The sequence below is a fragment of the Pagrus major genome, chromosome 1 (assembly GCF_040436345.1).
Source record: "Pagrus major chromosome 1, Pma_NU_1.0".
NCBI classification, from domain to species: domain Eukaryota; kingdom Metazoa; phylum Chordata; class Actinopteri; order Spariformes; family Sparidae; genus Pagrus; species Pagrus major.
Genome location: NC_133215.1, coordinates 31,328,495 through 31,354,964, shown reverse-complemented (window position 1 = coordinate 31,354,964; position 26,470 = coordinate 31,328,495). Strand labels below are relative to the sequence as shown.

Genomic DNA, 26,470 nt, shown 5'->3' with positions numbered 1-26,470 from the left:
GACCTTGAAGGCCGCGTCAAACGTTGTTAAATGGGATGGTCTAGCCATTGGAGCATTTCCTGGTTGGCCACCAGATGTTCCCGCCCCACCCGTACGTCACTATATCAGCCGCCCAGGCCCGCGAAATTGAAAACACGAGTAGAGAGTCTGACAGAAAATGTTTGAACTAATGGACGTGCTGATTTTCTTTTTAATATTCCTCATTCTGGAGGAAGAGGAGATGCTGCTCCATCGGCGCCGAAGCCGGTGCCGGCTGGTGTATCTCCGGTTGAGAGAGGAACGTGGAGAGGTAAAACACTTTCATTTGAACCCACAGTAATGTCGTCGTCGTCGTCATCATCATCATGCCAATACAATACTCAAATGCTAGACATATAAACTGTAAAACGGCACATATGGTTAGTGCCATATAACCTTGACAATTGATTGACAGACCCGACCTCAATTTAATATTAAGATATTCTGTCATGAATCATCAAAACCAGATTGAGAAGCCTAGATAGGCTGATAAGTGGATCGATAAACAGATCCAGCATTATCTGTCAAAGCTCTAAAATGAACTAGAATTATCTTATCAACTAAAATGATGTAGCTATTGTCTAATTAACTATTTTTCGTCTCCTGTTCTTCCCCTCCTTTCCTAATCCAGACCAGACCCCTGTACTGCAGGGACACCAGGCAGGATTTTCGGCTGAGCAGGGAGTCACTGGCAGTGCTGCTGAACCTTCTCCAACGAGATCGGAGACATGGATGGGGTGCCACAATAGAGACCTTGGTGTTCCTCCTCTGGCTGGCGAGTGGGGCATCATACAGGGTGGTCTCAAGGGTGTTTGGGACGCCTCGCTCCACCGTCCACCGTATCGTCCACCGGGGGTGGTGGCCATTCGCCACAGGGTCATCCCAAAGACCGCTGAAGACCTAGCGGCAGTAACTCATGGGTTTGCAGGGCTGGCAGGACACAGCTTTTCAAAAGCTGCTGAAGCGATCAACGGCTGCCATGTGGATCAAGCCACCGAGCGGCCCTGATGGTCACTGCTACAAGAACAGGAGACTTGTTTGCCTCCATCATTCTGCAGGCAGTTTGTGACCATCAGGGCCACTTCATAGACACGTACGTGGGCTGGCCGGGGTCGGTGCATGACTCCAGAGTACTCCGGCACAGCCCACTGTACAGGCGGGCCATCTACCCTCCTCCAGGGCACTTCATCCTCGCAGACGGCGGGTACCCGTGCCTCCAACATCCCCTCCCCCTCATCACTCCCTACAAGCGGCCTGTGCAAGGTGTGGTAGCCCAGCGCTTCAACGTCCATCATTCCAGGGCACGCTCTATCATTGAGCGTGCCTTTTGGAATGATGAAGACCAGGTTCAGGTCCATCTTCCTGCAAGCGCTGGAGGTGCACCACACTTTTGTGCCTCAGGTATGTCATAACACAAGAGGATTCATTTTTTGTTTCTTTGAGTACTGAAGCAGAGTAAATCAAAATTGATGAATATTCTTTCATTTCAGGTCGTAACAGCATGTGCCGTCCTGCACAACATCTGCCTGGGGGCAGGTGACATCATGCCCCCAGAGGATGAGCTGCAGAACGTCATGCCGGAGGATGAGGGGGAGAACCTGTTGGAGGCAGCCAGTGGTACTCCATGGCGGGACCAGCTGTCTGCGGAGATGTCTGCCCTGGAGGAGGTTAACCCTGACCACGACTATCTTTAGTTGGCAAGTAAAATAATCTTAAAGGCATTATTCCTATTTAAAGAGTTTTGTTCGTCGTAATCAGTCATCATTATTATATTATGATCACATTATGAAGTCCATAATTCTTGCCTCTTTCCTGAACAATTCTTAGTGGCATGGCAGCCGTCGATCAAGTCAGCCCTGCAAACCCTGTTGATGGACGATGTGGTGGACAGTGGAGACTACACCCCCCCAAACACCCTGAATACAACCCCAGATGATGTCCCACTGACACCAGGGTCTTTATTGTGACATCCCATCCAGCCCAGCAGCACTGCCAGGGACTCCTGCTCAGCCTATTGCTGCAACTGATTTGGTTGATAATTGTTTAATGTCGTTATGTTTCAGTTCAGATGCATTAAAATCTGTTTTGGTTAAAATCTATCAAACGTGTAAATTTTTTTGTGTGTACAAAATTAACGACAAGATGTGTCAAATCTGAATTGGATTATCAACGTTGCAAAATTAACATTAACCCATTGGTGAATATGTGATGTTGTGACTTGTTAATATTATGTTCATATTATGAACATTGTGAATACTGAATGGAATGGACAACGAATGACAGGTGAAAATATTTTACTTAAATAAAAAAAATCTCATAAACAATAATGGTGAATAAATAGAACTAATAAATTAACAATAAATGAAAAGTGATGGCTGAACAAAAGACAATAAGAAAATTAACGGTCGGCCATCCGCTCAAGCAGAGAGAACAGTCTGTCCATCCTCTCTCTGCTCGAGCGTTCCCTCCGCTCGTCTGCCTCCCTCTGCAGCCTCATGTCCTCCCTGAGGAGCTCAACAAGTTCATCGTTGTTTCTTTCTTTTCTCTTTCGGCTTGGCCCTGCCTCTCCTCCTCTCTCCTGGCCCTCCTCCTCCTCCTCCTCCTGGTTGACCGCATGGTCAACCGCTGCACTTGGCCCTGGTGTGTCCTCAGGCAACGAGGCAATTAGGACAGGGGGGGCAATGGACGGCCTCTGTCCCAATACCTCGTCCATGTGGACAAACCAGGGCCAAGTAGCAGCGGTGGAGGTCCCAGCGACCCCCTCTCCGGTCGCTGGATATTTGCAATCCTAAGGCAGTGGAAATCAATCACGTCAGCAATTTCCAGCAAAGTATTCATTAACTTGCATGGGTAAAATAAATGAAATGTAGTTTCCACATCATCATTCACACCTGCACCTACCTTATATTTTTTCTTGAGGTTATCCCATTTTTTTTGGCCTGCAGGGGCTTGACCTTCCCCTGCAGTCCCATTTTTTCCAGGATTGTTCTGAACACAGACAGAAGCAAGAGAAAATGTGAACACAAGAACACATTCACACAGGGATGCAAAGATTTACAAAAAGTGACACCAGGACACTGACAACTGGGCTATTCGTTATTGCCTTACCTCCATCCAACAGCGGCCGAGTGCTTCGCCCCCGTGAAAAGATGGTCATGCTGACCTCTGAGGGTGATGAATTCCTCTGTTTGCTCCTTGTTCCCTAAGACAAAATGAAATGTAACACACGTGTTGTGTTATGTCAACAGACAAAAGGGTTCTAACGTAGCAAAAATATAATGATGATAGTCCTGAACTTAGCTCTTCATTCAATTCCAACGTTGAACTGGACTTTTTTTCCATTTTCCGTCAAACATTTCGAAAGTGAAGGCCTTTAAGGGTTTACATCCAACGGCATAATGCTGAGCATGACCTGCGTCACATATTTTGACTGAAAGTTAGCATTTGGAGGTTTTCTAGTCCTTTGAAGTTTAACATATCTGAAGTTGCATGTTCAAATGAGTAACAAGTGTGAACACGATACTTACATTTGAATGTTGCGTCTGCACCGCTTGATGTCGCCATCGTCTCTGAGCAGCGGCGTGCAAAGGCGCTTGGGATATAACAGGCCGCGAAGGATAGTAGCGGTGCGTCCTCCAAAAAGAGGGAAGGGCAGGCTACATTTGTGGGCTGCATTTGAAGGAGCCTTCCAATTGGGACAGCCTTTGCACGGCGTTGTGATGTAATTGGCCTTCAAATGCGCCCTTCGAAGGATGCAGCCCCTGAATCGGGACACAGCCAGTGAGTCTTCTCCTCTACATCAGCAGGGTCATTCTCGGAGCCTCAACCTGCCTTCATCGTTACAGCTTCCACCGAGTGATTCAATAAAAACCCTTTAAACCTTCCTCAGTCTTGGTGTCCGCTTCTGGGTCAACTAACATCTGCTGCTGAGCATAACAACTACAGCATTGATCAATCCAACAAGCTCACAGATAACAAAGTTTGCTTCTTACAATGACCTCTTTTTTTTCTTATTATTTTCTTATTATTTTCATTCATCATTTCATTTATAATTCAATTCCCTTCAGCACAGACAGAGAGCTGTTTCATTATATGACAAAGGAAGTCTTGTGTGCACCTCTAGAGATGATTATCATTGATTTTAATTGACAATTGCAATGTTTAAGTGCTATAAGCGCTATCATCAAGTGTGACAGTTGTTAAACCACAGGGTATTTACTGTAAGGTTCTTTCTCATGTTTTATTGTCGTACACAGAATCCCAATGGATGCAATTAAATTTTCTTGAACGCAAAAAGAAGACTCTTTAATGTAATGGTATAAAGAGATTTCTATAAGATAATCTAAATAAGTGAACAGAAATAACATATTTATTCATATGACAAGCGATCTGCAGCCAGCCCAAGAGCTCGTTTGTCATTCTCTTACTTTACTAGCTAAAACCACACTACAACAACTGATGATTATAGTTTTTACAAAGTGAAGTGGATATAGGAATGAGGAGGACACTGGTTTGGGCAGGTTGGTTGGTTGGTTGAGCCAAAAGAGAAGGGGCATTCCAAACAAACCTGCAGCAAAAGTATTGGAAATTGTATATATCAAGGCCCTGCATGCCTCAGTTTAATATGAGCTAGGTCTGGATCACGATGGCAGCAGCCTGACCAATAATGCATACATGAAATGTAAAGAATCTTGCAAAGACCAGGCCTCAAAACCACATCCGAGTAAGTGGGGCCTAGAAAGTGAATATCACATGGTGAAAAAGTAAGATTGATTTTTCAGAGCTTTCATCCTGTATGAAGGAATCAACCAATAATGTTGGTGGACGTCATGTCAAAACTTCATTAATACCGACGGGCCTGTTGATTGTTCATGTTTGTGATCACACTGAATTACATGAGGACAAGGGACACAAAGTTATAAAGACAAAGATGACTTGAGATGAGTGACCTTAATTGCTCCCTGCACAGACAAAGTGCTATATATGTGAGATTTACTGATGGATAGATTTACTATGGAACTGGAGCTGTTATATCCATCTGTACTCTGAGTGGCAGGTCTGCCGCTGCCTTGAGCTGTTAGTTTGTCTGAAAGTTTGGTGTTTTAAGGTATTAATACATCTTAATGGACCGGACCAGACTAGAGCCATGGGACAGGCAGCTGAGATGAAATCGATGAATGCAGCTTCTCTCTCCCTTTAAGCAAACGGATCAGTGCTGCAGTGAGACCCTTGGTGGCCCTCTTGGAGCTCTGCAAGCTTCTGCCAGTCCCTGTCCTGCTTTGTCAGGCCAAGTATCATTTCAATATGATAATATACCTGTGTCGCAAATTAGCTTATTGGAACATGAAAATTTGCGTTGCTGCCACTGTGAATAGTGTTGAAGCAAGTTATTCACAAGCGAGGCCTTAAGACCTGTGTAAATTTTCATAGAGCAACAGGCTTTCACGGAGACACTATCTTTCCAACAGGATTTTTTCTGTCACTTTGTCCATGCATGTCCAATACTGCTGCTTTATCCTGTGGTGTGCCTCAGGGATCTGTCATGGGTCCTATATTATTTGCATTGTACATGCTCCTCTTAAGATGATGTTATTGGCAAATTTAAAGACATTTCCTACCACAACTATGCTGATGATATCCAGTTGTATGTCTCTTTCAAACCAAATAGGCCAACCAAAATGCTGCGGCAAGGCTGTTGACCAGCTCTAGGAGAATGACACACATCACACCAATTTTATATTCTTTACACTGTTTTCCTAACTTTTCCTGTTAGGTTAAGGGTGAATTTTTAAGGTTCTTGCTTTTACATACAGAGCCCTTCATTCTCAGGCTCCTGTGTATGCGCATTACCAAGCTGCTCCAACCTTACATTCCCAATATGTCACTTAGGTCCTTGGACCAGGAGTTACTGGTTGTGCCCCGCCCTCATCTGAAAACAAAAGGTGATCGTGCTTTTGAAATGGTGTTGTGATGTCTTAATTGCTTTACTTGTTCAGCACTTTGTGACCTTGCTCTGTGAGAGATGTTGAATAAACTTCACTTACTTACTAACTACATACTGGGGATGTGCGCGAGTAGTCAGCTGATCAAATGTTGCCACCACTAATAGCTGGGCGCACAGTACTATGCGAAAAATCCCATGCAATCACTCTGGGGCTGTCAGCAATTGGAAGAGGTGGTTCGGTGCCATTTTGAAATGATAAAAAATCAACAGTGCACACACACACACACACACACACACACCCACACATACACACATATACATAGTACATTCAGTACACACACAAGATCAGCACTGTATTATACTACACAAAGGGCCAGAGTTACTATATTCTAATGACACACCTAAAATGGGCTGCTGTGTTATCGGATAAATATTGTTTTTTTATGGGAAATCTCTAGAAAATTTAAAAAAGCAATGTTTACAGATCTGTAAAATGAGGCATTGCCTCAAAGAAAAAGTGAGGTGGACATTCTGCATAATGAGGACTTTTATTTATGATACCACAATTACACTTTCATGGTAATACTAAGAACTAAATAAGTAAAATTTTGAATGCAGCATCTTTTAATGAATAGTTCTGCTTTGTGGCGTGACTATATTTCCTCATGAGTCCTCTTACGAAGACAAATATGGAGACATTCTGCACACTTCCCTTTCTACATTCTACAACATGTTTCTCTGTAATGTATTATGGACTAAGTATTGGGTAATATTATGGGTTCAGTCAATACTTCAGTCAATAGTCAATACTACTACTTCATGGATTTACGATAAGTATATGTTGTCTGACCTTTGTCAGGATAGACCGGACCATGTCATACCTGGTGGAGTGGGAGAAAGTGGCCTGACGTTCCACTGTTGAGAGAGCGGAGGATACCCGGTCCAAAGTGGCCATTGTAACTCCAACAGACATTGCACTGAGTCTCCTGGATGACATGTTCAAGAGGGGGCGTTGAGGAAGCACCCACAAGCCCTGAAGAACCCGGGGGACCTTAATCACCACCTCTCGTGGAGAGAGTGTTTTGGAGCAAGAAAAGTCCCTTATGCTTCTCTCTTAGGATCTTGCCATATTTCTGCGTGAGGCTGAGGAGTTTAGGATCTCTGTAGCTTTGGGTCATGAAAATTAATTTTAGAAGGTTTTTGTTTTTCAGAATATTACAGACATATGTAAAACCACTGTAATTTAAAGGTCAACTTGTAAGAAAGTTAATTTTTGAATTTCATTCCCGACTTGTCAAATGCTGAGGCTTTGGGATGTTGGCCAACCCAAGTTGAGAATAAGTAATTAATCTGTGGTAAAGTTTTCATTTTAACTGTTGCGATACATCCAATGAGAGTGAGTGGTAATCTGGCCCAGCGTTTGAAATCTTCTTTTATATTTTTCAGCGGAGGGGTATCATTTTTTACAGGTTGTTTTGTGTATACACAGATTTCTACACCTGAATCCACACAGAGTTTTTATACATTTGGCCCCTGGTGCCACTGAGTAAACACGACCAAGACCTGTAAACACACTGTAATGTGTAAAATTTGCGGAGTTACCCTTTAAGAAGGCAGACTTATGCTTGTAAAGAACGCACCTGTAGGGGGCAGCAGCATGTTCCTCTGACAGGACAGCTGAGTGGAGGAGGTTGCCGCTGGACTCATGAATGGGGCTGACATCTAAAAAAAATACATGCAAAGTGTCTTTCACTTCCTGTGCTTCCCAGGCATGTCCTACTTACATTTAGGCTAATTATTTATTTTGTTTGTTTTTGACAAATGAAAAGCTCGGGGGGCAAAACAAAACACAAAGGCCATGCTGATGTCTGCCTGTCATTTGGTGAACTCTCCTCCCTCAGAGTCCAATCATCACATGCTGCCAAAGGAAAGGTCAGACTCTCTCTGTCCTCTTTTCATTCACGCTGCTCAACGCCGTGAAACGTTTTCAAGGAACCTGTGGGCGTAAATGTTCAATTGAAAGATCCAAAAATGAGTTCCTTTCGGGAGAAAAACGGTCAAATCTGCGTCTGAAGGAATATTTCTTGACGATAGCGTTTGACGCACAGCGCGTTTTTGTGTGTGTGTGTGCGCGTTGTCTTCCACTGAATTTACTGTGAACGACGGGTAAATGGAGTCATCTCTGGAGTTTTCCAGCTCTCTGGGCAGCGTGTCCTCCCTGCTGACCCGCTACAGGACATTTAAAGTGCTGGTGATAGGAGACTCCGGGGTGGGGAAGACCTGCCTAACATACCGACTCTGCGCAGGAGAGTTCCCCCGGAGAGTGGAGGCCACCATCGGCGTAGACTTCCGCGACAGACTGCTGGATATCGATGGAGAGAAAATTAAGGTAACTGGTGTCTTAATTTTCCATCGCTTAAAACAAAAGTGAAACAGTGGATAACTGAACAGGCTGATTGTGCGCAGGACTGTGCCAAAAAGCTGTTTTTACGCACAGTGGATGATCTTCCAGCAGGTCCTTTTGTTTGCAAATGTTAACAACCTGACAGCTAATAAAGTTATCCACAAAATGATGACTTTTCAAGGTTGTATGTTAATCACATCACAAATTTGCAACGAATTGAATGCTGTTCATTAACCCTCTCAGCCTGGACAAACTAAGCAGAAACCTTCAAAACCATCAGGGACTCCATGTGCCAAAAGGCCATAATATTCCTGTTGGACTCCTGCAGGTTATCTGAGAGTGTCTGTGCTTTTTAACCGTGACTAATATGGCATTGTTATCTCCTCTGTTAGCTCTGAATATTCCTACGGGCTCTTTTATTAATGTCCTGTCCTGCAGCGTGGCCCTGCTGAATCCCCACTCAGTTATTTGTCCCGGACAGAATGTGAGAATTCTCTGGATGGCAGAAAGTCAGCAGACCTGCCTGTGTTTGCAGAACTAATGCAGCCTGTAAATCACTGTGGAAATGACATGCTTGATTTTAGTGGCAGGTCATCTGTTTACTTCAAGAACCTCGTAGATTCACCTAATTCTGCTTTGATTTTGAATCCTGCATATGGTGTGATACTGTACTGTAGGTTTGAAACCCCACTAACCCCCATGTTAGTTGGTGGCTGTTGTTTCCTGAGTGTTTTGAAATAATGGCCACATGACACATGAAGTGTCTGTCAGTGGTGAGTGAGGATTTGATCATAACTGCAGGCTAGAGGAAGAGGGTTCAAGCTTTGTTTCCACTACATTAATTAAAATAGTAAGGTAATTGGAAAATCCTACGTGTATTTTGTTCAGAGTGAATGTGTAGTTTCAGAAACATGTGACGTTCCTAAAATATAAGTGGATGTTAATCAGAAATGTTTTTTCTTTATACACAGTAACTTATCATTTTACCAGAGCTGTTTATAAGACTTGTTTTTCTCAGACCTAAAGTCTTCGACAAGTCTAAACACAATGACAAGTCTCAACAACAAAGACAGGTCTCGAGACAACAAAGACAAGTCTTAAGACAACATAGACAAGTCTCTAGTTGATTTTGAAAAAAATGTTTCAAATCAATCAAGACAAGTCTCAATCCAAATCTATGTCTCAGGTCAACTGAGTCAAGCCTCATGTCCCTTGGGTCAGCTCCAAATTGATTCTTCATAAGTAAATTCAAGTTTCCCAGGTCTTTGAAGGCTGGCAATTAAAATAACATGTCAAGACTTTGTTTTCAAATCTGTGTTCATGTATTTTATGCAAAAAAGTAATTTTGTACGCTTATGTTGTGTATCTGTTATTTTAGAGAGAGTCACATGGTTTATCATTGATGTGAATGACATTTAGAACTTCTTCAAACTATTACAGGCGAGCAGAGAGATCAGACTCTATAAGATCAGTGTGTTTATTCCTTTTTTTTGTTCCTTCTCAGAGATGACTCATTGCATGTTTTTCTGCCTTGGGGTATTTCAACACATGTTTTCCTCTCCGTGCCTTCCTACTTATTCATTTCCTCTTTTTCACTTTTTCGTCTTGGCCACCTCCCCCCTCCTCTACAGTGGTGGCCGTTGAAAAGAGCCTACATGCCAGTCTCTCACTTTCTCCTCTCGTCTCCTCCCTCATCACCAGCTCCAGCTGTGGGACACAGCAGGACAGGAGCGTTTCAGAAAGTCCATGGTGCAACACTACTACCGTAACGTCCACGCTGTGCTCTTCATATATGATGTCACCTGCCCTGCCAGCTTCAGCGGCCTGGCGTCCTGGGTAGAAGAGTGCAGGCAGAACTCCCTCGGCCATGAAATCCCCAGGTAACTAAATCAGCTCCCTATGTACTGCTACTTACTAACAGAACATGAGACTTTTGTTTAAAAACGAACCCTTCCAATTCAGTCAAACGTCTTCCCTCATGTGTCCCTTTCTGCTGCCGATATCCTTCCCAGGTTCCTGGTGGGAAATAAGAGTGACCTCCGTGACCCCCGCAGGATTGAGGGCCAGGTGAGCCAGGAGCGGGCGATTCGCTTCGCCAAAGCCCACAACATGATGTTTTTTGAGACATCTGCCAAAAACCCGCCAAACAAATGCGTGAGCGGTCGACAAAGTGATGGGGAGGTGTCGTATCAGCAGGATAAGGTGGAGGACATCGTTGCTGCTGTTGGTGCCAAACTGAGGAGGCAGAAGAGACCTTCAGCAGCAAATGCCCCGGTGCACAACGGCTCCTTTAAAATCCTGAACAAGAAAAGACCAGATAAGGAGATGTGGGTCTGCTGCTGAGAGAAAGATGGAACTGTTTCAGATGGAAGAATGTGAATTTTTGGCTTTTTAGGAGTGTGTGACTGAGTGTGAATGTGTGTTTGTGTGTGTGTGTGAGTGAGAGAGAGAGGGAGTAAGAGAATGACCATGCTGTGTATTATATTCATTGTTGACCAAAGCTCAAAAAATGCAAACCTTTTACATTTGAAATAAAGTTGCTGTTGCTCCCACAGAACTTTACTATTTATACTCTTAAAAAAGTTGTTTATTTGTGACAATACCTGCACAATAAAAGACTGTGAATGTAAACATTATTTGGTGGCGGTTCTGATCCAAGTGACCTTGTAGGGCAGTGACTGTCTTTCTTTTCAGCATGTGTGGTCTCAGTGGGAACTAAATGTAATTAATAATTACTATAATTACTTAGTGGACCACAGTTTAACCTGCATCATATAGACACTCATGATGTCATGGTAAAAAGGGGGCTTTAAAGGGCAACTCCGCCAATTTTGCACATTAAAGTGTGTTAACAGGTCTTGAGGAGTACTACTGCATATGTGCAGTAGTATGAAGCCTTTTGTGGCTCCAGAAGAAGCTGCGTGTAATCTGATAAATTGCTTCCGGTGATGTCATTCAGTGGCTGACTTGCATTGTGGGTAAGGCGCCAGGTTGGAAAAGCAGTCCACTTGTGTAGCATTGCACTCCTATAACACTGTTCGACTCATTATGGACAGTTTTAAAGCAAATGATTAAAATCGATACAGCAGAACAAGATCTTATTTATTTCACATCTTCTTCTTTTTCCAATTCTGGTGCCTACATTACCCACAATGCAACTCAGCCATTGAGTGACATCACTTGAGGCAGTTTGTCAGATTACATGCAGCTTCTTCTGGACCCACAAATGGCTTCATACTACTATTTGTGTAAACACACTTACCCTTTAAAGCCACTATTACCTTTTTTTTCACCAACATGGAACCGACTTCACTCCGATTTGCACAACTAATTTTGAACCTCTCAGACTAGAAAAGTTTCCTTTGACTTGAAGAGCAAACCAAAGTGGATGTGTCATCATCTACAGTTCATTGGCCAACACTCTCCATTGACGACACATTCTTGATCACAGTGCTTCCCCTCAAAACTGGTTGGTTCCTGAGATAGCACGAAGATTTCACGAGCCTTGAACAGACTGGTTCCCCCAGTCGTAGAACCATCAAATTTAAATCTCATTGCACAACTCTTCCCCAGCAAAAAGTTTGTTCACCCAGCTTTTCTTTGGCTATTCTGCCTTCCTCATCAAGTCCAACCCGCAAGACTTATGTGGATCATCAAATAAACCGTTTAAGTTTCCACCTTGATTGTCTCATCAGTTTTACAAACAGAAGGTTATGCCATTAGAATTATATGAGTGATGCCAAAATTAAGTAAATGTTCAAAACATGTTGGCTTTAAGGCACATTGAGATGGCAGTTAGAACATCTCCAGTTTCCGTTGTGTGACATATTTATGTCACCTTAAAATATTTGATTGGATAAATGTATGCATATGCCACTGAGTGCAGGATGAGTCATTAGAGATAGTTCAACACAATGCAGGAAGAGACAACAGAGGAATTTTGATACGTCAATACTAAAAAAGTGCCTCTTTTAACATATATTTGACAAACTGAGAGGTAGCAGGGCCCTTAGTGCAGGGACACAGGATGAAAACTTAGAAAATGTGTCCTTCATCTCACTGTGACTTCTAAAGAAAAAGCATTTAAAAAATGTTGACTTTAAAATTTGAATTACCACAACTTCTTGCTCACTTTGACAAGAATTTCTCTGTCCTGACTTACTATATGTTGCTCTGTATATAAGCAACTTTAATACAGTGGTGTTATGATCCAGTACAATCTAATCCTGAATGTTCAAGGTTTCCCATCACAGGACTGTGTCCAGATGGACAAAACATCACAGCAGTCACGCAGTTGTCTTGTGCAGCAGATGTGTGGGTGCTGGAAAGTTTATCACGTGTCGTGAGTTTGTGTCCAATCGATGATTCAGAGGTCATCACATGCTTCTGCTCATTGGTGTAGACAATCCTGTCCACGAGAGGCATGGGCAGCTGAGTGTGTGTGTACATGCAAGTGGCACATTGATGCAACATTCAACAACCAAGTGATAGGTGTCTTTGACTCACGAGAGACAATAACTGGAGGAGAGAAGAGGAGAAAAAGTCCAACAGCTGTTCTCCTGCCATAACAAAAGAGGCATTCCAACAATTTTACACATCAAGATGAACTGACTTATCAAGGAAAGCATGGCTCAGCTTGGGAAGAGAGGGTGTGTGTCTCTGAAGGAGCTTCAGGTGATGTCATCAGAGTTATTTCAGTTTGGGCGTTACAACCTTTGAACAGAGAGCCTTACTTTACCAGACTTACAAATTGGGTGCGTGGACTTTGATGCAAGAGTTGTAAGGGATCATACACATGTAATTATGTTAATTTCTCTTGTGTTTGGTCATGATGAATCCTGTACATGTAACCTTTGACTGAATGAACCCTGGCTTGATTGCATAAACGAAGGTATTGTTGCCCACCTGGATGTCATCAGAAGATCCTGACCTTTGGCCTCTGAGCCCTTTGTCTTGACAGACATGCAAGATTCTAACTGCAAGCAGCCACCTCAACCTAAGAAAGGAGGACCGAGCCAAGGCAGAGAGACAGAGAGACAGAGAACACCTTCACACCAGGTGCATATTACAAACTGACATTTGTCTTGTGTGCATTAAAGCATTGAGTCAGAGTGGGGTTACAATATTGCCACGACAGAATTTACCAGGCAGGAAGACTCTATTGAAAAGACACTTGGAGTTGCACTATGGGAAATGTGGTATCCAGTGTGTAGGAAATAAAAGTCAGGACATCTCCATGTCTGCTGCTTCGATTTTCTCTTAATGTTCTGGGAGTGTGATACCAATGGATCAAATGGCCAGATTTATATTGTTTTACCCAAAGCAGTTTACAGCTCAGCTGATCTGTTTTAAATGAGTATTCTACCTAAATGTATGTACACTGTTAACTGGCTTTGAACTGTATATGAATGTTGTTTTTTTGTATTTATGTAATGTTTTTTATATCAATGCGAATTGATGTAATTTTATGTATATTAAATAAAGGCCCCAGGAAGATTAGATGATTGCCATGGCAGCAGCTATTGGAGATCCCTCAAATGAACAAATAAACAGAGCTCAGGACCCGCTCTACTGCATGAGCCCCTCAGCATGAAGTGACTCACTTTAAAGTCAGACTATGTCACTTTTGAAGGAAGCCAAAACAAAGTCTCCCTCTTACAAATGAAAAGTTGAATTAATCAGCAATAAACACTTCCTTTTTCAATTCAGTACTCTCAGGGGTTTTCCTTCTTCAGCCTTACTTGGTCTTGTATGACCAGTGGCCAATGGGGGCTAATAGCTAATGCTTGCAATCTTTAGACACTGCAGTTAAAGAACATTACTGGGTGATCTAGCTGAGTTTATTACTTGTTTTATTTGTGCTTCTGTTAGCCTATATCATGTTTAGCATTAGCATTATTCTGTGACTGTGGTCCTTACTTTGGAAATGTGAATATGCAAAACAGTTACAGAACCAAATATAGTACCAGCAGAGATAAATAGACTGTCACAGATGGTTAAAGCCACATCATTTACCCATCAGTGATGTTTTACAGTACATGTGTGATCTGTTGGTACATGTCTTGGCAGCGTCCTTATGCCCCTTTATCCACTGGAGGGCGACAAAGACACGCTTTGTGTTTGTCAGCAATCCTGAATCCTGCTTCAGATGTAGTCAGTCAGTGATTTGTGCCCAACTTAACACTTACCCTGACTACAGTAAAAACTATAGCACAGATGTTACTGAATGATCATAGAAATATCATAGGAATACTACAGGCAGCAGTGTGTCTCTATGATCTTCTTACTCTTCTGTGACCACATATTGGTTCTTGTCACTTTGATCCTGACAGTGAAACTACTCTATAGAGTACATAGGCTCCAATTTAATGTAGAATAGAGTATTTATAGCATATAGTTTAGAGAATATTATTATCATTGGAGTGAGAAAAAAGGCAATTACAAATCTGTCTGCTACTTTAGCACTATGGACAGGCTACTGATATTTCAGAGTAAAAGTCGGGCTCATTGATTCTAACGTGCACATACATCTGTCAGATAAAGGATCAATGAGTCAGACTAGATTAACTAAACACTGCTACTAGGGGATGGGGAGAAGGGATGGCAGGTTAACAAGGTGAATGTATTTTGGTCATTTTGCTAACAAACCCCCCTCATCCCCACACAAACTGCCTTCTGCCTGTAGTCAGCTGAATAGTGCAGCATTTCTAAAGGTCACTCATGATGTTTTCAACATAAGAGACCATTTCTCCCAGAGCCAGTCCGAGCCATGCATGATGCAGGCCCACAATAGCTCTGGGACAGTGTGTATTATATAACTACAGTTCACTGTGTCTTTCCATGCAACCACATGGGTCTGTAATCCACTTCAAACCAGCGTGAGAGATGTCTGATCCTCTGCACACAAACAGCAGAGTCAACATGACTGCATGTCATTTTAGGAGAAACTTCATCAAGTGGGTTAAGCAGCATGTCACTTTCCAAAAAAAGGTGCAAAATCTGGCCCAGAATAAATGTCAGATCATAAAATGACGTCACTATAAATCCATAACATAGCAAGACTGACTAGTTATGCTGAAGTAACCAACAACAAAACACTGACCGTTTGCCTGTAGGGGGTGTTGCATCCTCAGAACGACGGGACTCTGTCTTCTGATTGGCAACTTCATTCTCTGTGCTGCATGTTTAGGCGAAGTAGAACACAAAAATAAAGAATACCAGGCAGAAAATAAAATTACAATTATTCTGTTGTAGATGCATCATTTAATCTGTCTCCAGATCATACATGTGGTGAAGATTTCTAGGTCGCAACAACACCCCCAACTGAAGAAAATGTTGCTTAACATTTTCTCCTCTATTTCATAAACATAATATTTTTTATTTAACATCAACAAGCAAACACTTTGTGAAAAAGTGAGTAAACAAGGAAGTACTCTAACACACATGTAAGATTACAGGGTTAGGGTGTCCTTTTTCAGTGTCTCTGTTTCTTCTTCTTTTCCATCCACTCTTATGGCAACAATTAAAGACTAAATGTCCATAGTCCATTCGTATAGGAGTATGAATAGTCCATTGAAGTATTGGTGGGCCCCCCTATTTTCACAAAGGGACAAGGACACTTACACATTATGTTTCCACAAGTTAAGTTCCACATATTCTGTCCACATAAGTGTACATGCTACTGTTCTTCTCTTGTTACCATGTGTACTACACTATTGTCTTCACCTTAATTACGTGCTCAGATAACAACCCATATCTGTGCTCATTCTTATTCTATTAAATAATCAGATTGCTTTTCAGCAGCAATATGTGTTTCTAACACTAGGAAAAGTGCTGCAACATCACCATGACTGTCACTTTTATTAAACAAGGGCCAAAATATCAACTAACCAGTTAAATTATTCAGTTGCGTAGGCGTGACTCATTGTTATAAAAAGAATACATGAATGATGATCTGTTAGAGGGGACATGGCTGATTCTGCAGGGCCTTTTCACACTGAGAGTGCAGGTCTTCAGCAGCTTCAAGGTTGGTTGGCTGAGCTGGTCATACGCGTAGATACGCCTACGCTGTCTGACTCTTGCAGGTCTCTCCCTCCTTGTGTCAGGATCACTCCCTTCCTCCTTGGATTCAGCATCCCTCTCCTCATCCTCAGGTTCAGTAGCAAGGACATCAGCCTGTTCCTCCATGCTGTGACTCTCCTGTTGTGGATTATCCTTAGGTATGAGTGCCTCCTCACACTCATCTCGTGTCCTCATCCTAGGGCAGAATTCCTCTGCTGCTGTGTTTAGGGGAGGATCAGCCCACCTCGCTGCTGTCCATACCGGATACTCCTCTTCACTGGAACTGTGTGAGTCTGTCAGGTAGTATTACATTTGGCTTTCTGATCTCATCTCACAGTTTGCTTAACTTTTTTTCCTTTCTCTTTCAGGTTGGGGTCACTGACCTCTGGCTTTTCAACCAGGTAGGGGCATGGCAAGAGTATGTTAAGATGTAACACTGGTTTTCTTGCTGTTCCTTGTAATGGTTCAACCTCATATACAGGGCTGTCAGGGCCTTTCCTCCCTCTGATGACATACAGTGTGTCCTCCCATTTACTACACAGCTTCCCAGGGCCACCTCTGGGTGTTAGATTCCTCACCAGGACAGGATCTTGTGGCTTGACGGTGGAGCTCCATGTGCACTGATTGTAGTTTGTCGTTCTTCTTCTTGCACACTTTTTCATGTTTTTCCATTGTAATAGCATACGCTTCTTGCATAGCTTCTCTCCACCTCTCTGCATAGCCTGCGTGACTCATCCTCTTGTCCCTTTGTAGAAAACATTAGATCAACTGGCAGGGTCGGCTCATGACCAAAGAGAAGGAAGAATGGAGAGAATCTTGTCTATTCGTGCACAGTTGCGTTGGTGGCATGAACCACCTTATTTAAGTGCTATTTCCAGTTTGACTTTTGAGCTTCCTCAGGCGTGCATAACATACCTAACAGTGTCCTGTTGAAGCCTTCTGCTGGATTGCTTGGATGGGAAACCAAAGCACATAATGAAGTCATCAGAGAGTTTTCTGGCTGCAGTCTTCCCTAATTTGTCCCTCGTCACATGTGCTTGTGCATATTTGGTGAAATGATCCACCACTACGAGTATGTGTTCTTCACCTCCCTTGCTTTTCTCCAAGTGTAATGGATGGATATGTGTCCTTTTTAGGAATAAGACTCTGCTTATGGCTGGATCTGGAAGGCTCTATTGAAAAGACACTTGGAGTTGCACTATGGGAAATGTGGCATCCAGTGTGTAGGAAATAAAAGTCAGGACATCTCCATGTCTGCTGCTTCGATTTTCTCTTAATGTTCTGGGAGTGTGATACCAATGGATCAAATGGCCAGGTTTATATTGTTTTACCCAAAGCAGTTTACAGCTCAGCTGATCTGTTTTAAATGAGTATTCTACCTAAATGTATGTACACTGTTAACTGGCTTTGAACTGTATATGAATGTTGTCTTTTTGTATTTATGTAATGTTTTTTATATTCATGTGAATTGATGTAATTTTAGGTATATTACATAAAGGCCCCAGGAAGATTAGATGATTGCCATGGCAGCAACTATTGGAGATTACTCAAATGAACAAATAAACAGAGCTCAGGACCCGCTCTACTGCATGAGCCCCTCAGCATGAAGTGACTCACTTTCTCCCTCTTCTCCCTCTTCCAAATGAAAAGTTGAAAGTTGAATCTCTGCATTTTGTGCAGCCCTGATGTCTTCCACTGCAAGAGGCTTAATTGACTCAGAGATACTGCTCCCTTCTGGCAGTACACCATTCAACAACTTCCTGATGGCACTACTCTGTACATTCTTGCATGATTTCCTCAGTTGCCCAGTGGCATTGAGCTTCACTGATTTGGTGACGTATGTTAGTGGATTATTATCACTATTCACAGTAAAATAAGATGCATGAAACAGGTAGTTACGAAAGCGCTCTATAATGGCCAATTGTAGCCCCAGGAATTCAAATTTGCCAGGATATAGCTTGTAGTTCCTTTCTGCCCTTACAATGTACTCAACTCGTACGCTATGACTCAAAGTGCTCCCTCTTGCTGCTGGAACAAAACTGCCCTCGGCCCTCCTTGAAGGCCTCCACATGGAGTACAAAGGGCTTCTCCAGGTCCGGCTATGTCATAACAGGTGGTTTTGTAAGCTGATTTATTCTTGTTTCATATTTCTTGGAAGATATCTGTCCACTGAACTGGGTCGGATGGTTGTAGCTGAGCAGATTGACAGCCACCTCCCATTTTCATTTTCTTCTTTCTTTTTTTTTTCCGTTTTCTGCTCAGACTTGGGTTTTGCTAACAGCTCACAGCTGTCCGGGAGAACTCTGGTATGTAGGATCTGTAGTAACTGAGGAAACCCATCAGCTTTCTCACCTCTCGAACAGTGGTCTGTGTCTCATGTCTCAGAGCTTGTACTGATATTTTGTCCCACTCCTGTTGGGAACATGCAGTTCTTGCACACAGGTTATGAAAGAGCGCATCACTTGCAATTTGAACTGCTCTTGATTTTAGGTTTATAATCAATTTGCATCAAGCGCGCTTGATCCTGAATGCTAATATTTAGCTCTATAGATTGTAGTCCGGTTTTATATAAATAGCGATTGTTGGCGGTCTTCATGGGTACACTTTGTCCCAGGACGTCTTATTGTGAGCAGGACCACACTTAGACCAGCTATGCCCTGCAGAAATGTAACCCCTCCTGAGTATGAACATCTAATAGTAATAATAATAATAATAATAATAATAATAATAATAATGCACAACCAAGTCATTTTCTCTGATCATGCGTCCTTGCCTGGATCATCCTCTACTCTGGCTCTGAGCATGTGGAAATCAAACTGAGGGCAAACTGTTGTTTTAATTTCCTGGTGAAACTCTGACTGATGGTGCAGATGAAATAAAGTCTTCCTGCAGGACCACAGTTGTTCTTTAGTGCCCTGGTTGTCCTGCAGGTCACTGGCAAGACAGGTGTTCCCGCAGTAATTACAGAATTGTGCGCAATCGCAATTATACATGTATGTATTATACACACAACAACAAACAATTTCATGAGATGACTTTTGTTGTGAATTGGCGCTGTACAAAGATTGATTGATTGATTGATTGATTGATTGAATTTGAACTAGAATTTGCAATCTCAGTTCTATGAAAAGGTAGAATTAAACACCCAGTTACACTACAACTCAGGGACTGTACTGATGTTTTGACACATCATGATGACCGCTCATCAAGCGGAGAGAGCACGGGGATCCACTCTCCTCCTCCAGGAGCTCACGCACTCACTGTGCGCAGAGATGTGCTTCTTGGCATCTCGCTTTAAGTCAGACCACTTTTTTTAAACTCCTCTAAATCAAACTTGCGGCGTTCACCACTTCTGTCACTTTCTGCCATTCCACTTGCTTCATTTTGTTGCTAAAGCCAGAACTTAAGCGTGGGGTTTGATAAATCTGACAAAAAAATGTGTTTCTTGTTTTGTGTAAACAGATTTCTACACCTGAATAAACACAGAGTTTTATACATTTAGTAATGTAAGAACTGGATATATTTTCAGTTGACCTTACTTGCTCTCATCACCCCTTTAGAACTTGGCCACATGACCAGCACCTCAACCACTGGGAAAGTTCACAGATAAACATACTGTATGAACATTAATGTTAGTTTATCAACAGATGGTCAGCTGGGCAACAAGTTTGCAGAGCAGTATCACATTTCTATCTGTCAACAGAACAGTTTCCTGTGATCACAAACAGGGTGCTGGTGAACTTGTGAGAGTGAGGCGAGTGTTGTTGGCGTGAACTGATGTTGCTCACTGGCAGAGTCATTTCCACACAATCAGTGATAAGAGTTTCTTTTTTTGTCATCGTTTATGATGGTGCATCTTCAGCGCTCTTGTGAGAAACTCACAAATAATTCTTCTCAATAGCACGGACATTGTGCATCCATACATTATTCAACTATGCTGTAGTGGCTGCTGAAGCCTAACCCAGCATACGTTGGATGAGAGCGTGTGTGGTGGGTTATAATTTATTATAAGGTTAACACATATACAGTATAGGCAAACAAACACATTCACATTCACATTGCAACTGTTAGACTGTCACTGACTGGAAAACACCCATGTATTTTTTGAGTAATATCAGTTTCACACTGGACACAAATCCCAATTACACTCACTGACATGGAGGCAGGCAGGTTGAAAACAAAAAGTGATCTTTAAAGAGCTGATGTCCAATGTGAAATCCAAAGTCCAAAAACAAAAAAGCAAGTAACAAAAGACAGGCAAAGGAAAATTCAACGAAAGAAATAAAGAGAAATACAAAACTGAGGACAAACCAGAACCCAGAGGAACAATTCAGAGACAGAGGGAACACTCAAGGACCGGGGAACAGGCACAGGAGACGTGAGGATGGAAACAAATGAACCAACAAAGAGTGAGAGAACCACACAGGCTAAAATACAAACAGGTGGAGAGACACTGGGAACAGGGCAGAGCCAATGAGACTGATGTGAAACAGGTGAGCGGAGGAGATCAGGCTGGCGAGGATCACAGGAACACAAGAGGGAAACAGAACACTGGGAACACAGGTGAGCAGGAAGTATAAAATGACAACAAGACACAAAAGGATTTAACTACAACATAAAACAGGAAATTACTAACCCAAAACCATGCCATACTTCAAATGACTCTGCAGTAGTCTCAGGTGTTTATTGGCTGCAGCTCTAATTGGCTTTAATGAAGTAAAAGATATTAAAGAAAAAAGAGAGATGTCTCACTCAGCAACTTCTGTTAACAGCTCCAGAACAAACAATGGGTTTAAGTCAGAATGTAATTGATTAAGACTTAAAAACAAGTTTATCTGATGAGGTATATTATCTGCTGCTTTCTACTGTTCACTGTTTTTTCCCAATGCATTTATGATGATGAATGTGACACACAAGAAAAAAAACCAGAAAGGCAAGCTTGTATGTGAAAATTAAACTATTTTAAGTGGGTTTATCCAAGTTTGAAAAACCTGCATATACATACTGTAGGAGTGGGGCGTGCGAGTGTGACATCTTTGAAGCTTAGTTTATGCTTCTGCGTCAAGTCGACGCCGTGCCTACGCCGTCGACATGACGCCGTCGTTGAGCATTCGAAGTTCTGCGTCAAGGGTCCGTGTTGCTCTGCAATTCACCGCCATGCTGCCAGGGGGGTGTGGCTGTGTGGCTGTGTGGTTTCAGGGGTTATAGCCGAATCCTTGCTTTTTCTTCCGGTCACAGTAAACAACAGTAAACAATGGCGACCGAGGTGGAGCAGCTGTATTTGGAGTTGGATCAATATTGAAGAGCAAATGCTTATATTGTAAATGTTAAAGCGCAGGCGACAGAGAAGACGTTTGCGGAGGTGGTCTGTACGACCGGAAAAAGCAACTGCCGGAAATTACGTTCTGAGCGGACCAATCACAGCGCTTGCGGTCCGCGTCAACGCGACGCGTAGTTAGGATTTTTTGGAGGTGCACGTCAGGCTACGGCGTAGGGGTCTGCGTCGACGGCGTAGCTACGGCGTAGGTACGCCGTCGACCTGACGCAGAACCATAAATTAAGCTTAAGAGGCGTCATTGTTGTTGTTACTGAGTTGGTGGAGGTGGAGAGGAAAAATAAACGGAGTATGTTGGTTAGCTCCAAAGAGTACATGCTCGTGAGTTTTTGTCAGCAAAGAAAGAGTGACTTTAGACGCCCTTACACTTCGGAACGCTACATTGGTGGCAGCGGTAATTGGAGTGAGTCCTGGCTTTTGGAGCAGTTTTCTCTTTCGACAATTACTGAACTTTCTTGTCGGTCCTGCTGACCGGCTAGCTTTGCTCATGTGGTTGCTTTGAAGCGGCATGTTCGGAGGAATGAAGCGCGACGTTATGGACTGTGACATGGACGAGGATTATTTCGGCGGTACTGCTATGTGGACTGGTGGCGTGAGTGGCGTGAGAGTGGAGCTCCTGCCGCCGTTTCGTGGCGACGGCGAGAAACCGTTTGCTACGTGGGTGAAGCAATTTGAAGCCGCGGTCCACGCACAGACGAAGGGGGCCAGTAGCGGGAGTTACACCGCCGCTTTGGTGAATCTCCTCCCTACGAGGCTGGACGTCGCGGCTTTCATGTTGTGGGACAGTCTATCACCGGATGTTCAGTGCGACTATATGCAGGTGAAGGAGAGGTTAAAGGAGGCCTTTGGACAAAAACAGTTCCTCCTGTACTTCCAGACGTGCATCTCTGCACGGCCCCGTCAGCCGAACAAGAGTTTGGAGGTCTACGCAGCCGACGTCTCCAGGCTCGTGGCTGAGGCGTTTCCCAACTATGACAGAGCTTCCAGGAATGGTGAGACCTTTAGACGTTTTCTTGCTGGGCTCGACCCTGCCCTCCAAGCTAAGTGCCACAAACAGGGAGCAACGGATGTGGAGGAAGCATCGACTATAGCTGGCCGTTGTGAACAGGCCAGGCAGGCTCTGAGGGCAAGCACACCTGGATTGCCCTACTTCAGCCCGCATCCTGCTGTTGTGGCCGCTCTCAATCCGGCCTCACCAAGTATTGTGGATTGTAATGCTAATGCCACAGAGAAGCTCGTTCATGCCATGGAACGACTCACCTCAAGGATGGACACTTTACAAGCGGAGGTGAGGGATTTGAGAGCACGTTCATGTGGGGCTGAGTGTGGCGGTCGTGGCTCCCCTTTTCCTGGGGCTTGTCAGCTGAGCCTGGGGGAGCGCAGAGAGCAACGGCGTGCCTGTCACTGCGATTGTGGCGGGTTTGGATGCATGCAGGTCCACCTCTAGGGACTTCCGGATAGACGACTGCACGAGAGGCCGGTCTCCGCAGCGTAGGCTTCAGGGAGGATACGGCGACAGGGAATGGTCTCCACGAGAGCGGGGGACCCGAGACACCACAGCTGGCTTCTCGCCGCGCCGGCAGGACAGCGAGGGCCCGAGTGGGCCACACTTCACAGAGGAACGTCAGCTGCGGCGGGGAGTGAGGTTTCTATCTCCCTCCCGACGATCACCATCTCCATCCCCGCACGGTCAGGAGCGGGGAAACTTCCAGTAGCTGGCATTGAGACCCAGTTGCCAGTGTCGCCACCACAGGGTCACAATGACAACTCTGCAGTAGCGACTCCGGACCCCACGGTGGAGTCCTGTTCGGAGGGTGAGTCTGAGTCTACGGCCTACGTTAAAGGACTGGTAGAGGGTGTTGATGTGACTGTGTTAATTGACTCTGGCTCTAATGTTTCTTTGATTTCTGAGGAGTTCAGAATGTCCATCCCAGCTTTACGTAAACGTGTGTTAAATACACAGTACATGTATGCACATGCAGTAAATGGACAGTTATTGGACACTTTAGGAAATTTCACCCCTCGCCGCATCTGAAACTTTCACACAGAGGCGGATGCGGAGAATTGGTGCAAGATCCCCGCATGTAAACGGGAGTGTGAAAAGGGCTAGTGTGGCGGCCGGGATGCGAACCAGCGTCCCATGGTTTAAAATGCAACCTCTAACGTTGTACCTAACCACTCGACTAAAGTCTAAACTACGATAACTCTTTTTAGGATTACTTAAGATTAATTATACATAAATATGCTGGCGTTTTAAATAGGTGACGATTCAAATAGCTGGCTAATATGGTAAATTGGTGTATTTTGAGAGAAGCAGTTTTACAAACAGACCATATACCCGCCCCTACGGAGCGCTCAAAAAATGTGTGAAGGAACGCACCCAAGGCGGCAACCGTCATTTGATTGGTCCACCCTCTAGCTGTCTCCCTATTGGCTGGTGAAACACAATATTTTAAGCGCAGGGAGGGACAGCCTTGAGTCTGAGCAGACTCCTCAACCGGAGAGGAGGTGCTTGTTCTGAGTGCGTGCACATTAGATTTGAGCGCGCAGACTTTGGATCTGAGCGAGCACAGGACATATTTGAATGCAAGCGAAATTTTTGTGTGCAAGAAGATGTGTGAGCACAAGCATGTGATTTTTGAGTTCAAGCACACATTTTAAAAGAAAGCAGCAAACATCTCAGTGCGTGCACAAAATGTGAGCATGAGGAGAATAAATCTGAGCACAAGAAGGAGCTGTGTCACTGAAAAGGAATGAAATCATGCTCTCAAACTGAAAATCTACGCTCTTGAATAAAGATAGGATAATTCTTCCATAACGTTGTTGTTGTTACTGAGTTGGTGGAGGTGGGGAGGAAAAATAAGCGGAGTGTGTTGGTTAGCTCCAAAGAGTACATGTTTGTGAGCTTTTGTCAGCAAAGAAAGAGTGACTTTAGATGCCCTTACACTTCGGAATGCTACAATACTAATTTTCAGTTAAAAGTGGTATAAGAGTCTGACCATACTAGTGGCTCTGTGAGGTTGTACTTAGGCACAGTGGTGCTTTACTAACATGCATGCTTGCATGCTCAAAATGACGATGCTGAAACAAAAGCACTTAGCCCCATGAAACAAAAGCTTTCACACAGGCACTTTCTAAAGTGGGCTAACCCTGAGTGGCCCTGCTCTGGAGCAGGGTTAGCCCTGCATTTGTGGGGTTATCCTCAGACAGTTAACTAAACATGAGGCTGAAAGGTCCGACTATAATGTGTCCTCACAGATATTTAACACAGGGCTAGTAAAAATGCAGTGTGAATCGTATAGCCCTGGGCTTAGGTTAATTCTGGGTTAACAATCTTTGTGTGTGAAAAGGGGCTAAGTTATCCCAGGGCCATCCCATGGCTAAAGATAGCCCTGTGTTACGACTATGCTGTGAAAAGCCCTTTAGTTTAGCTTGTTAGCATGTTTAGCAACACTAAACACAAAGTAAAGCTGAGACGGATGGGAATGTCATTAGTTTTGCAGGTCTTTTTTCATCAACCAAAGGATTTGGCAAATTAAACAGCAGTTTCCTGTTATCACAAACAGGGTGCTGGTGAACTTGTGAGGGTGAGGCAAGTGTTGTTGGCGTGAACTGTCACGCTTATTGCGCCACTTGCTCATTGGCAGAGTCATTTCTACACAAACAGTGATAAGATTTTCTTTTTCTAAAATTATTTATTATTATAAATTATTGTTTGTCATCATTTATTTATGATGGTGCATCTTCAGCGCTCTTGTGAGAAACTCACAGATAATTCTTCTCAATAGCACAAGACATTGTGCATCCATACATTATTCAACTATGCTGTAGTGGGCTGCTGGAGCCTAACCCAGCATGCGTTGGATGAGGGAGTGTGTTGTGGAAGGATTATAATTTATTATAAGGTTATCACATATACAGTATAGGCAAACAAACACATTCACATTCATACCTGAATTTACAGCTTCTATTTTATCCCATCTGACCTCATCTGCCTGTGTGAGGCCTGTGGGATGAGCTGGAGCACCACAGACCCTTTAGTTGTGAGGTAATAATGCTAGAGACAGTTGATTAATTACAAGAGTTTTACTAATAAGAAATATGTAAATTAGAGGCAGAGATAGCCTGAATTTTAGTTTCTAGCATGAGTCAAGCTCCAAAAATGCAGGATTCTGTTTTTCATAATGCAACTGTTAGACTGTCACTCACTGGAAAACACCCATGTATTTTACACTCCATCCACCAGTTTGTAACACAGGCTTTTTGTTGATTAGAGTAATCTCAGTTTCAGACTGGACAAAAACACTCAATTACACTCACTGACATGGAGGCAGGCAGGTTGAAAACAAAAAGTATAACTCCTACCCCTCGTTTACGAATGAACCTTGCCCTTCAGAACAGAGCTACAAGAGGTAGTGGTAGAAATCCCCCCTATGAAAAGGCATTAACCCTTCAAGACCCTCATATATCATAAGTCTTGCACTGTGGTGATATCTCGTGTTACTGTGTCAATCCCTGGGTTATCATATTGCCATGTGCAGTTTTTTCTGATGGAGATAGAGAAGCATCAGACCACCGTCAAATTAAAAAGAACATTGCTCTGTTACTGGCCGCCAATGTTAACGGTGCTTTAAAGTCTAACTTTAGCAATCCGTACTGCCACCCTGCACTGATAATAGAGGAGCGGTATGAACGGCAGCAACTTTAC

The 26,470-nt window shown here is 43.4% G+C and overlaps 1 protein-coding gene across 1 annotated transcript; it reads left to right on the top strand.

Moving 5' to 3' along the window:
- Nucleotides 1-7,672: 7,672 nt before the first annotated feature.
- LOC141000328 (ras-related protein Rab-33B-like) lies at nt 7,673-10,985 on the top strand. The gene is made up of 3 exons (XM_073471031.1): nt 7,673-8,351; nt 10,068-10,246; nt 10,379-10,985. Exons 1-3 carry the CDS (start codon nt 8,133-8,135, stop codon nt 10,707-10,709), a joined length of 729 nt encoding a protein of 242 aa, XP_073327132.1. The 5' UTR covers nt 7,673-8,132; the 3' UTR covers nt 10,710-10,985.
- The last annotated feature ends 15,485 nt before the right edge of the window (nt 10,986-26,470 follow it).

What these genes read in the sequence shown, in the direction of transcription:
- LOC141000328 (XM_073471031.1), top strand. Translation starts at nt 8,133, where the DNA reads ATGGAGTCATCTCTGGAGTTTTCCAGCTCTCTGGGCAGCGTGTCCTCC. An exon ending in TCGATGGAGAGAAAATTAAG is followed by an intron (nt 8,352 to 10,067) that starts GTAACTGGTGTC and finishes CCTCATCACCAG; the next exon opens with CTCCAGCTGTGGGACACAGC. An exon ending in CTCGGCCATGAAATCCCCAG is followed by an intron (nt 10,247 to 10,378) that starts GTAACTAAATCA and finishes TATCCTTCCCAG; the next exon opens with GTTCCTGGTGGGAAATAAGA.